Source organism: Melanotaenia boesemani, chromosome 20 (genome assembly GCF_017639745.1).
Source record: "Melanotaenia boesemani isolate fMelBoe1 chromosome 20, fMelBoe1.pri, whole genome shotgun sequence".
NCBI lineage: Eukaryota > Metazoa > Chordata > Actinopteri > Atheriniformes > Melanotaeniidae > Melanotaenia > Melanotaenia boesemani.
Genome location: NC_055701.1, coordinates 11,412,048 through 11,424,746, shown reverse-complemented (window position 1 = coordinate 11,424,746; position 12,699 = coordinate 11,412,048). Strand labels below are relative to the sequence as shown.

Here is a 12,699-nt window from a genome sequence, read left to right as displayed (position 1 = left end):
CTTCTGAATAGCTCGCTCACAAGTAGTGCTTGTGGCAAGGCATGTGGACAGGCCTTGGCAGGTAGCCTGGGTCCACGTGGCACAGCCAGAGCTCCTACTCTACTTCACTTTTGAATAGATGCAGAAAGAGAGAAAAGCAGAGACTCAGACAGAGAGAGAGAGGAGTGTGCTGTCCTGAATTAGTTTAAGCATCTACTCAGTTGGCTTTCTTTTTTCATAGCACCCATGTCCCTTTGCTTTTGCTGTTATTTTCTAATGAACAACCAATCAGTTTTTGAAGTGTTTGTCACAAATAATGAAGTGCATACTGTCTAAATAGTCCCAAAACAAAGCCTCAATTCAGCAATGTTGACATAGTGTCAGAGTTCTGTAATTTTCCCTGCTTTTAGTGTGTCCTGAATTTGGTTGGATACCATATGATTTCACTGTCAAATGGTATAGTATCACAGTGTATTTCCAGTTACTGTTGCTTTTGTTCTAGCTTTTAGATTTGGCTGCATTTTTTTAGCCTAACAAGCTTGCAACTCAGAGTAAATCAAAAACATGTCATTTTCTGTGTCTGTGCTTTTAATCACTCAGTGACTTAATGTGACCAATGAAGGCTCTCAGAGTCAAGGTCAGTGAGCCATTTTGTGGCTACAGGATGCTAAAAAAAACTATGGTTTGAAATGCTGGTGTGGATCCACATCACAAAAGTCTTTTCCAGGGAAAAACCCAGTGTTGTTTTCATTCTGTGATTTTTGCATGTCATTTACAAAATACCTAGCAGACCTTTTGTCCTATCACATGGTCACATGTAGCTTCCTCCCCTATAAAACATAAAGACCTCACATTATACTAATTAGTTTGTTTCAAGTAGTTTCAAATTTCTGATTTCTTTGTTGTCACTGCCTTAGATTAGCTGCCACAAAGGAAGCTGTCCATGTGTAGTTTGTTTTGAGTTTTTGGCCAAGCGTATTAAATTATCACAGTTTATTTGTTTTTTGTCTAACTCCAATTGTCCATCTTGTAATGTAAAACATCACCAGTGGGCTGCTGATGCAGTGCTGAAGTATACATATTGCTGTAGGCTCCAGGAGTACACTGACGCTGGACACTGACATAAACACGTGTCTTGTGTTCCTGCTACATATTATATGTATCTGAGAAGGATCTGCATTAGGGGATCCAGCTGTTGTATTTGGCGAGACACCCCACACATGCTGCCCACATTGGAGTGAAGAAGAAGCACCAGAAGATCAGTTTCAATGGCCCCTTCCACTAACAAACAAATACTATTGCTGGGATGTCATATATTCCACTAAGATGCAGTCTTGTTACTCTGCTGAGTGTTAGAAAGTCAAGATTTGTTTGGGCTTTATTAAAATGTAATGTTTGGCATAAAACTAACCACATAATTAGTTCTGTTTCATTATGTTGGACATTAGCAGGTTCATGCATCAACTGCAGCAGCTATTTCACACTTAATTGTCATTTAGTTGTCCACATAAGATTGTATAATTAAACAGAGATTGTCTGATCTAAGTAATGTCAAAGACAAATAGGCTATTTTGTAAAGTAAAGACAACTTCCCAGCCATAAAACTGAGTCATAACATGCATAAATGATATTTGTTAATGATATCATTCATTCTGATTTCAAGCTGAATTTACATTGCAGTAATGTTACAGCCAGATTTACATCACAGATTATACAGTGGTGCATTTACACCAGCTCATAATCAGAGCCCGACTGAAACATCAACAGGTCAATAAAAAATAAAGTAAAATTACATGACAAAAAAAAAATTATTTGGCCCCAACAGGGCATTAAAAAAAGATAAATACAACCAATGAATAACAACATATGACATATACAGTGTATCATTATTTCACATACTGAGCAAAATTGTTGAGGCAACTTGTTAAAATCTAAGTACATCAATTGAATCAATATCTTGTAAGACCAACTTTAGCAACAATTAATTATTTTCTATATTATGGTATGAGTCTCACATCATTGTAGAGGAATTTGACCCTGTTTTCTTTATGGTGCTTCAGCCTAATAAAGTTAGCAAGTACTGGGGTATCCACAGCTTGCTGAAAAGTCATGTTCCAGCTTATCAGTCAGGTTGATGGAATTTGTTGCAACACCTTGATGCTGTTCTTTTTCTTCCATAGATCAGCTGCTGTGCTTGGGGTCACTGTCCTTTTGCATGTCTCAGTTTGGGTCAAGCTGTAGCTGTTACACAGATGTCCTCCATTTGGCTCTGGATTATTTTGGTATACTGATAATTGGTGTTTATATTTTGTTGATATAATGTATTTTGCTTTCACCAAACTTTGTGCTATGCAGTATGACCAAACATCTTCACTTTGATCTTGCCTGTCCTGAAGACATTTCTCTAGAAGTCATGTTTTTGTTCAGATTATACAAACCTGAGCTGTGTCACCATGTCCTTTTGTGGAGAGAGGACGCTTTCCCTTTGCAACCCTTCCAAACAAGTCATGCTTGTTCAGTCTTTTTTTTACAAGTGTACTGTAATGAACTGAGGCCTGCAGAATCTAAGATGGAGCTCTTCATTTTTATTGCATTTACTCTGAGCATTTAAAAGGCATTTCGGTGACCGTGGGGTGACATCCCTCCCTGAAAGACTGTCAACTGTCTTGAAGGTTTTCCACTTGTGAATAACCTTTCTCGCTGTATGATGATGGACTCCAATTCGCATGGAAATGGCCTTATTTTCTTCTGAGACTGAAAGCCATCTCACAAAATTGTTGACTTGGTTCCTCCTTGGGGTTGTTTCAGTACACACCTGAATGTTTCAGACCAGCAAATTGCCAAAACCTCTGCTTTTATGGAGGGGCATCCACTTCCAGACAATCAACAAATGAAGTGCTTTTGATGAGCAGCATCTGATATACTTTCTCTTGAGAGTAATGTTGGCTTAGTTTTGTTAAACAGACTATGACACATTGTAATAAGTAATCTTCTCTTTTTCATATGATGTTGTATTTAGCTTATTTTAAGACTTGATAAGAACAATTAAAAAAATGTCCAGATCCCTAAGACTTTCAAATTTTAGGGATCTGGACATGTAAAGCACTTTGAATTGTGTTGGACATGAAATGTACTATTCAAATAAATTTGCCTTGCCTTGCCTTATATGCATTTCTCCAATGAAGTCTGCCCACAGATTTTCAGGGACATTTAAGTCAGAGGATTTGGGTTTAAATGTGAAATTTAGGATTCGTTTATGATTGCCATCTTGTTTTAGAAGCCACCGACCTCTTTACTCCTCTCTTGTTCAGTCATTCTTTGCCTTTGCTCACTGCTGCCAAACAGTCATCTTAATTTCATCAGTACATTGGTCTTGTTTTCTAAATGCATTCAACTTGTTTGAATTTTCTTTTCCAAACTTATGATTTATAATTTTGGGGTGAGGATGCAGGAAAGGTTTCGTTTAGATGATTCTTCCACTGTGACCTAAATTGTGCTGGTGCGGCTGCAGAGCAGAACAGTGAATCACCACTCAAGGATCTGTTCAGTATTACCCCTAAAAATATTTTTGATTAGCCTTTCCAGAAGTCTTGCGAGCGGTTCTAAGGAAATTGTATTTGTCTTCCAGACCTCCGCTTGACCTTGTCTGTTTCTGTTAGGTGACATTTGTTAAGTCTGGACACAGTAAGTTGTCCTCCATCAATTATTTTCATCTTCAGAATGCAATGGAACTGCTTTGAGAAGATATAGGGGTCAATATATTGACACTAACATTGGAATTTTTTACTCCACAAAAATAAAACAACGTTCAGGCTCCGCTCATAACAGCAAAGTGCGGTCACATTCCAAGGCATTCATTTCATACTTAACAGGTTGACGTCTTTTTTTTTTAATGTTTGGCATTTTTTTCATACTTAGCAAAAACACAGTCCAGGTCTCTGTGGCCCCCAGATGATCTTGTGACCTAGATTGGTGATGTGTTTACTGGAGATCCAACATGTCTGCTAGTTACAGCATGGAGAGTCAATTAGACGTACTTTGCTGATGTTCAGATAAGCAGGAGCATAGCTTCTCTCCCTGCTCTGTTTGGAAGTCACTCAGTCTAACCTCTTTCTGAGCTGAAGTTGTCTCACATTCTGGGAAAAGAAGCCCAAACACTGAAATGCAATAAAACAGTTGCTGGAGTCTATTAAAATCAAGAACTGTTGTTCCCTCTGTCTTCTCCAAGAGGTGAATCATCAGTTGAGCTCACGAACAAAGACTATTTGACTGTGTGTCCTAGCCAGTGTCTTGGAAGAGGATCTAAGTGTTTAGTCACATATTGGAACATTATTGACAAAGCAATGCAAATAATAAGTTGCAGACTATTAAGTATTTCATTTAACAGAAATGAACCTCTGTCACCTTAACATGTACAACTTTGCAAGGTTTTTGGGTCTTATCAAAAGATTTCTAACTATTTTAAATTTAAGGTCCAGATTATCTGTGCATGCCATTGATACAGTGCAGTTACAGTTTACTCTAGATGGCTGGTAAATTTATAATGACCTCAAACAATTCTGCAATTTTTTCCACACATAAATAGCAATTTTTAACTCTGCATATTGTATCATAAATCTGCATATGGGTGCATCTCAACAATCACATATGCTGACAGATAAGGTGGGAAGACATGACAGTAGGAGTCTCCTCCTATTGGTGAATTGAAACAAAAGCAGCAGTAATACTAAACAATGCTTTGCTGTTGAGTTAGCTGTAGGAGTTGTGGATGTGTAGGTTTTTATAATGTCTAGTGGAAGATAACTAAAGCTTCCAAGTAACAAAGCATGTATTTGTATTGAAAGCTCCAGACCAAGATGCATTTTTTACCTCTGTGTCTGATGGAGAATGGCCTCTTGGCAGTCTTACAATTTCCTGCAGTGAAGCTCTTACAAGGTTGTTACTATGAAAGAAGGCCCAGGACCAATGGAGATAACAATGGGGTTGAAAGCTGAAAACAAATATATGTTTTTGCTATAACCAGGGTCAGATTATGGATTTTTTTTCTTTTATAAAAGAGACTCATAGGTTTCCATTCATTAGACATTTATTAAGTGTTATTTAAGACAAGGAAAAAAAGCAGAAGTCATTCAGACTGGTCAGTGGAGGCTTTATCATTGTTAAACCTTGCAGAAACTTTTGAAGTTTGCAGCATATAGTTTATAAAAAGTAGGGCAGCTGTCGTTTCCAAATTAAATAAACTGTTTCTCCCAGAGATTTGGGCTTTTTTAGCAACATGCATTTAGTGGTGCGAGAACGGCGGTAAAGCTAGACTTTAATTTTTATTTTTCCTGGTTGGAAAACTGTGTTTCTCACTTTGGTGCATGACAGAAGTCTGATCTTGTTGTGGCCCTGGCTTTTGTAGTCAAGGATGAGTGAGTCTTACCCAAAAGGGTCTCGTAACGACCACTTGAAAGAGGCTTCAGATAGAAGCTGTCATTATTTCCATGTAGGGAGACAGAAGCCACTGTAAGGTGAGGCCACACACAGAAAGGTTTTTGAAGATTTTGTTTTTGCCAAGGGTTGAATGTAAATTTAGATCATATTGGTGCTATTCAGTTACCTAACATTTGTGCAAATAAAAGACCTGACATTATCTGAGTTGAAACGTCTGCTTACCTCATTAACAAGAGCAGAAGCATTCTATCTTCTCTACATATTTTTCTGAACTCCCCTCCCACCCTGGGTTTAACTAAGATTACATCCTATCATAAATGTGTCATAACAGAATTAGAAATGCTGTGTTTTGCTCGATAATGTCTGCTGGTTCCCGCTGCTTTCAGTAACCTACTATTTTGTCATATGCCAGTTCCAATCGAGATGTCAACATTCTTTGAAATATCCATCAGTTTCAACATTATTAGATCACATGCACGCCAGCCTGCCATCCAGACTAACCAAGACAGATGGAGGTTTCAACCACATGGCGCTGAACTGACAATCCTAAACAGTCTTGCGGTGGCAGCATCCTTTCAGACCCAACAATATTTAGACTTAGCTTCTGCTAAGAGTATTTATGTTCTTTATTTGTGGGTTAAAATATAACCCCAGTTGAGGTCATTCGTGAGGTTTTATTCATCACAACTCGTAAAGGAATATCAGCTAAGCAGAGTGGGGAGGAAAAAACATAATTATCACCTCCTGTTCATCTTGCTTCAGCTGCAGAAACATTCCTTCATTGTGATCTCAGTATTTGCAGACTGCTTAAACATAAACCTTCAAACATGGACCTAACAAAGAGCTATGTCATTTGCTGGTTCATTGATTCAAGTTTTAAAGCAATAACTGCTGCATTTAGTTGTCTCTTCTTTGAGTTTTCCAAACATAAAATGATCCTTTTAGGAAAAGAAAGATAAAGGCTAAATTATTGGCTAATGCCAATGCTTGCTTGGTTAGCCGTAACTACTGAAAACTATGAAGTTGGTGCTTACTGTCCCATCTGTTTTACCAGCATTTTAAATCTAATTTAGGAACAAATTACAAACAACCAAATATTGATTTTGTTTTTTAAATATATACCGATTTTGTACACAGGGCCATTTGGTTCCCATCTGTATTCGGTTATATTCAATTAAATGTACTTTGCATAGCACCAACTCACAATAACACTCATCAGAGGCACTGTTAAAGTCAAATCCAATTCATTATAACCCGATTCAGTGCAAGTCACTATAATCCACTTTTAATCCAGTTATACTTTTGTATTTAATTCCTTGTCCTGAGCAATTACAGGACTGTGGGAGACAATGAAGAGAAGAACCTCCAGCAGAAACCTTTTGTCACTTTTACTCAACACTGTAAAAAAAAAAAGTGTTCTGGCAGCTGGGTTACCAGAAAAATACTGAAAAAACAGGAGAAAAAACTATCTGTAACATTACCGTAAAATTCCATTAAAAATACAGTTTATGCATTTACTTTTATATGGGATCTTTTGTTTTGCCTCAGAATGCCTCACCTTATGCCAGGCCGCAAATGTAAACAAGAATTTGCTCTTAATCTGTTCTGCCTCGTTAATTAAAGGTCAAATAAATACAAATAGGAAAAATGTTTAATGAAAGATGTTAGTACATATATTAACAATTAAATTACCAATAAATTAGTCTAAAAATAACAGAAGTACGCTATTATTAATTGATGTTATGTAATTTTATAGTAGATTTTTATGTTTAGTTAGTATGAAATGTAATAAAGTGATACGTTAGCAATACGTTTACTTAACCCATCTCTAGTTTGCACTCAGAGTGCCCGGGTAGCTGTGGGGGGTTGAGGGCTTTGGTCAAGGGCCCACAGTGGTTCATCTTCATTGCCAGTCCAAGGCCTTGCTAAGTTCACCTCTTTAGCTTATAGCCCTACACTATATGTACATACACACTCTTAAATTTATTATTACATAAATCAACACCATAAACAAATTAATAAAAGAAAATAACAGAGAATGAACAGTATAAATTAATTTTAGTAGTTTAACTATTTTATTTTAAAATGACATTATTGATATTCTAAATTTGAAAATGCATTAGTCTTTTTTATGTTAAATTAAATTCTATTTCTTATAGAAAAATGGAAAAATTGTATGTATCTTCACAGTTACAGGTGTTTCATATTATTTTAGATTAGACGTGTGAAATTGCAGTCTGTTTCTGTAATCTTATTTGTATTTCCCCATATTTAAATATACAGGATGAAAACTGTTATATTACAGATTTATTTTTACAGTGTGACTTTTTTTAGCCATTGGATGACTGAAGCTGAAAACAAGCTTCTTTGCCTACAGCACTCACACTCAATCTCCACTAAAAAGATCAACAAAGAATGCTTTCATTTATCAGCCGCTTGATTTTCCTTAGTTTGTAACTCTCCTTTTTCTCCTGACCCATTTTTAAAGTTTGCTTTGGATGCAGTTTGTTGTTCTCTCTTTCAATGCCATAAATGTATGATTTATGTTGCACCCCATTTGGACTTTAGCTGAGTTTTCTTAGTTTTTATAAGGAATTCCTGGTTCTGCTCTGACTTCTCTGTCAAAGGTAGGTATAAACTGCTGGATTATATTGACCACAGCATCTTTAGGAGTCTTAGAGAAATGGAAAACTTTACATGAATTAATTGTGTTGAACTGTTATATGGTTATATTCCTATTCAAAGCTTTCCAAGTGCCCACCATAAGCTGAGTGCTGCTCTGGAAGTGCACCCATGTGAGATGAGGTGTTTCTTCCCTGTGAGAACCAATCATGTCTGTTGTGTTTCAGGGCCTTGGCTCCAAGGTTGGCTGGAAGTGTGATGGTGTCCGGCAGCCAGGAGAGAAGGTCCTGCAGGATATAAAGGAGAGGCGAGAGCAGGAGACGCGGCTCCAAGAGATCCAACAGCAGCTGGAGAGCCTGGGCCACAGCCAGAAGATGACTGTAAGTTCAAAGCAGCTATGTTAATTTACACACACACACACACACACACACATAATAAAACACATGCTCATATTCACACCAGTACATCTGAACAATGTCTGTGTTGTAACACTCCTCAGTGTCTGTAGACACGTGTGTGACAAATTAGTACAAGCACTCGGCTCCTTCTCAGTCCTTCTCATAGGGGGAACGATGAAATCACATGCAATATTCTTGTCTCTGCAGACCCATTTTGTTTCTACTTTCTTCCCATCTTGCTTCTCGCGTAGCCACACTAACATGCTGACTTCACAGTTTACAACATGGTCGTGTTCTCTCCTGATAGGTTTATTTCCCTCACTGTGTTTCATTGCTTTTTAGCATTCTTTGCCGAGATTCATGGTCGTCTGTCCACAATGTTCCCTAGAAACCTTTGAGCACTGTCTGGTTTTAGGAGCTTCTGCAGAGTTACAACCAGAGAAAAGCTTCTCCAAACACTGTAGCTAAAGGCACAAAAGAAGAATATTCTAAGAACAAAGGTGAATACTACACCTGATTTCTGCTTCTCTGACATTTATGACTTGAAATTTTGTGTGCAAGGAAAGCAAAGCAGTAAAGATAAATTTGGTGGTTTGATTTTGTCGTTGAGGAACACCTTCTGGTGTTGCATAACAATCTAGCTGTTCATCTTGCCACGATGCTTCTCTCTTTGGAGCAATGATTTCATTTTATTGTGTCTCTCACACTGATAAATTACTACATAACATATATATGCCTAATTTAAACATTAAAGTTAGTCTTTCACTCACAAGTGAGGCAATAAAAAATATAAATGGAAGCCACACAAGATCAAAAGGCAGCACGCCATGCACACCAGGACCTATCCCTGGTTTAATTAAGGAGAAAGAAATGGTATTTTTTGCTAATTAAGTCACTCCATTTCAGGAAACTGCTCTTTCATGGTGATCACAAAACATCAAACCCACCAGTCTCTTAGCTACTGTTGCTGCAATGCACTCTTTACATTTAGTTGCAAGTTATTGCGCGTTGCATGTTGTCACTTAATGACTGAATCCAGCATGAATAGCATACTCACAGTGTATATTCTTAGTGCCAGCAGGCTTGTTTTGTGGTTTGAAAAGATTTATTGGCACAGAATTTGTCTGGGAGGACATTCTTAACCAGTCTCACACAGCTGCAGTATGCTCATAAATTTGATTTGTATAACATCCATAACTCACACTCTCTCACAGAGTTTTTACACCTGAAAAGTTTACCTGTTATGCAAGAATTGTGAATATAGTTCCCTGTTGGAATAATAAGAGTGTGAGTGACTTACACTTACAGGCTTGCGAAAAAGAAAGTATACACCCATTTTTTGTTCTAAGATTTCATGTGTCAGGACATTAAAAGAAACAAATCATCTGGACCTTAACTGTTAAAATTTAACTCCAAATATATATATGAATGAATGAAACAAAAATGTCAGTAAATTTTGATAGCGTTTTTTTACATTTATGCTTTACGCAAAAGATAGATTTGGAGCATTTCATTCATTCTCAGCGTCATTTACATGTGCAATTTCGTCCGTTTTCAGGGCCCTTGTGGATCTGTTCCCCAATGGAGTAAACAGAGTAGTACCACTGGAAACCGTGGGATTAATGTTGTACAGTATAGCTATGTACGACCCACAAAAGGAACAAAGAAGAAGTAGATGTAGCAGCAATGTATTTAATGGCTACACAGACCATCGCCATCAAATGCGTTTCCTCCTTTGATGTCCCTCTCTGAGAATGAACTTGATCGTGTTCTCCTCTGTCACCATGTTTGTTATGGTCTGAAACTTAAGTTAGAACTAGGAGGGATACTCTGAGCTCTGCACTGCCCTCTATGGGATGTATTGCCCAATAACATGACAACGTAAGGGACACATAAAAGTATGAGTAGTGGCGTTTTAAATGGACGTACTTATTTACGCACATAAATGGAGCATAAATGGGCCTTAATATGTCATATATATTACATATTATATATTATTATATACAGTATTTACCTCATTTTAGGACCTGCTAAAGGCAGGTACACGCTACCGGATATTTGGGATGATTTTTTGTCCCGATCTCCCCTTTACGATTAAAGCCAGCAAAGGCCCGATTGTCTGGTGTATGCAAACAACATTGTGTCTGATCTCCCTGTGGTGTGGGGCATGTTAAAAGGTATTTAGTCTAGTTCAATCCACTTGGAACATCTCGGAAGGAGAGATCGTAAATAATGAACATGTTTAATGTTTGTGACTAAAAATCCTGTAGTGTGTGTGGGGAGCCGAGCATGCACAGTGTGTAATGTCATGTGTAACGGAACAAAAGCCAATCAAAATGTTTTTCTAATCACTGGTACTTTCCAATGATTGCGGTAGCGTTACTAATAGCGCACCGCCCTGACTTGTGTCAATTTTTACTCACCTCCAACTCGCACTGTAATTTATACAGCCCACATTCCCTCCATCTCCATTGCTTTAATCACACTAATCAAATCAATAACCAAACAAACTTTTTTTGTGTGTTTTATCGGAAAGCAAGATGCAGAAAAAAACCGCCATTGCTTCTTGCTGTTCATCTGCCATGTTTGTTTACACTGAAGTCATGTTTGACTACCTGAGATTTGGGATACTGAGCGTGAAGAACCTGATACTTTGTCGAAGTATCGGTTAGTGTGTGCTGTGCTCCGTAGTACACACCACACACTATAAGATCAGAAAAGAAAGCTCTTGTGTGATCTTTCTTTTGTTATTATCAAGTGTGTGGTCTCTAAATCTGTTAGGGTTTGAAGAATCCTGTAATGTATGCCAGCCTTGAGAATATTTAGAATATTTAGAACTGAAAGATACGGTCCTTTCATGCATACATCACTGTTACAGAGTGGTAGCAAGAGCTGAATCAGCTGCTCTTCTTACTGGTATAAACTCTAATGGTTAGTACCCACATCTTCCGGCGATTATAAATTCTTTTCTCCTGAGTTTCTCCTGAGTTTTGAGCTTGGATCTACATGTAAGACTTTTGTGCATCACCCCTACTTTACCCAGCTTTTAATTAAAACAATCCCTTTCCCAGTGAAATTTACCTCTGAACCAAAATACTGATCTCGACTTTCACCTTTGATTTTCATTGTTCTCTTAACTCGCCTGAGCAGCGATGCTAAAAAGTTGTTATTAGTGTAACTGCCTTTCTTTTGTGTTAATGATGGGGAGTTAAATAAACATTCCATAGAAGAGATAAGACAAGTTCAACAGGGCTATTTTGAACCATGGCAAAATTTACCACACTAGACAGCTGAAGTGATTCTGGTTTTCCTTCAACTTCATTTGGCTGCATTCCTACATCAACTGCAAAGGGAAGAACAATCTTTGCTTCCACTGAAAGGCAGGATAACTCCAGCAGGGCAGTCTTGTTCTAATCAGATCAAAACAATCTGTCATACTTCCTTTTACATTATTCACAACAGTATTCCTCATTACAATGTAACCCAGCAGCATACAAACAGAATTCAGCTTCAAAGTGTTGATAGCAGAGGAGCATATTACATGCATAGACATCTGCAGTCCTCTCACGGCAAAGGTGAAAACCCAGCCGCTGTGGCGGGCCACAGCTGGCACAAACCTGTCAGGTTCATTGTTAAAGCACAGTTGTACTTCATCATTCTGCCAACTCGGCTGTTTTTGAACCTTGTTTTTCATTGAATTGAGGTCAGATCCATCAAAAAAGAGAAGCTATTTTAAAAAAGTGATCTTTCTTTCAGCAGCTTTCATCACCTTCTCTGTTTCATTCAGTCCATTTCACTGGCTGTTTGCCACCAGCTTGTCATCCCGTCTGCTTGGGTTTGCCTACATATGAGCTCCTGCAATATATGAAAATGAAGAAATATATACATATATAAATATATATAGATAAATAAATATATATATATATATATTTATCAACAATAGACTCTGATTCTTTTGTGATCTGGCATCAAATCAGAGGTTCTCCCATTTATTTCTACAGAGAAATGTTTGTGAAAATACCACAAGTGAACTGGAAGCTATAATTACTTTTTGACATGTATTGATCTTTGCAACAGTACCTTAATTGATATTATGAAATCTCTTGGCTCTTTTAGGGTGCATTTACACCAACATAGTCTGGGGGACTCGGTTCAGTTGGGCAGGGAATTCTGAAAAATGTTGGACCTTCTGTTGGTTTGGTTTGGGAGAGGTGAATATGGTCCACCTACAAATGTAGGTCATGGTCTGTTTTAAGCGAACCAA

At 37.7% G+C, this 12,699-nt stretch overlaps 1 protein-coding gene across 1 annotated transcript in view; it reads left to right on the top strand.

Moving 5' to 3' along the window:
* Nucleotides 1-12,699, top strand: part of fsip1 (fibrous sheath interacting protein 1) — a 29,345-nt gene that overhangs the window by 11,764 nt on the left and 4,882 nt on the right. Inside the window, exon 9 of the mRNA XM_041972214.1 lies at nucleotides 8,265-8,417. Coding sequence (XP_041828148.1) covers nucleotides 8,265-8,417 — 153 coding nt within the window. The remainder of the gene's footprint in view (nucleotides 1-8,264; nucleotides 8,418-12,699) is intronic.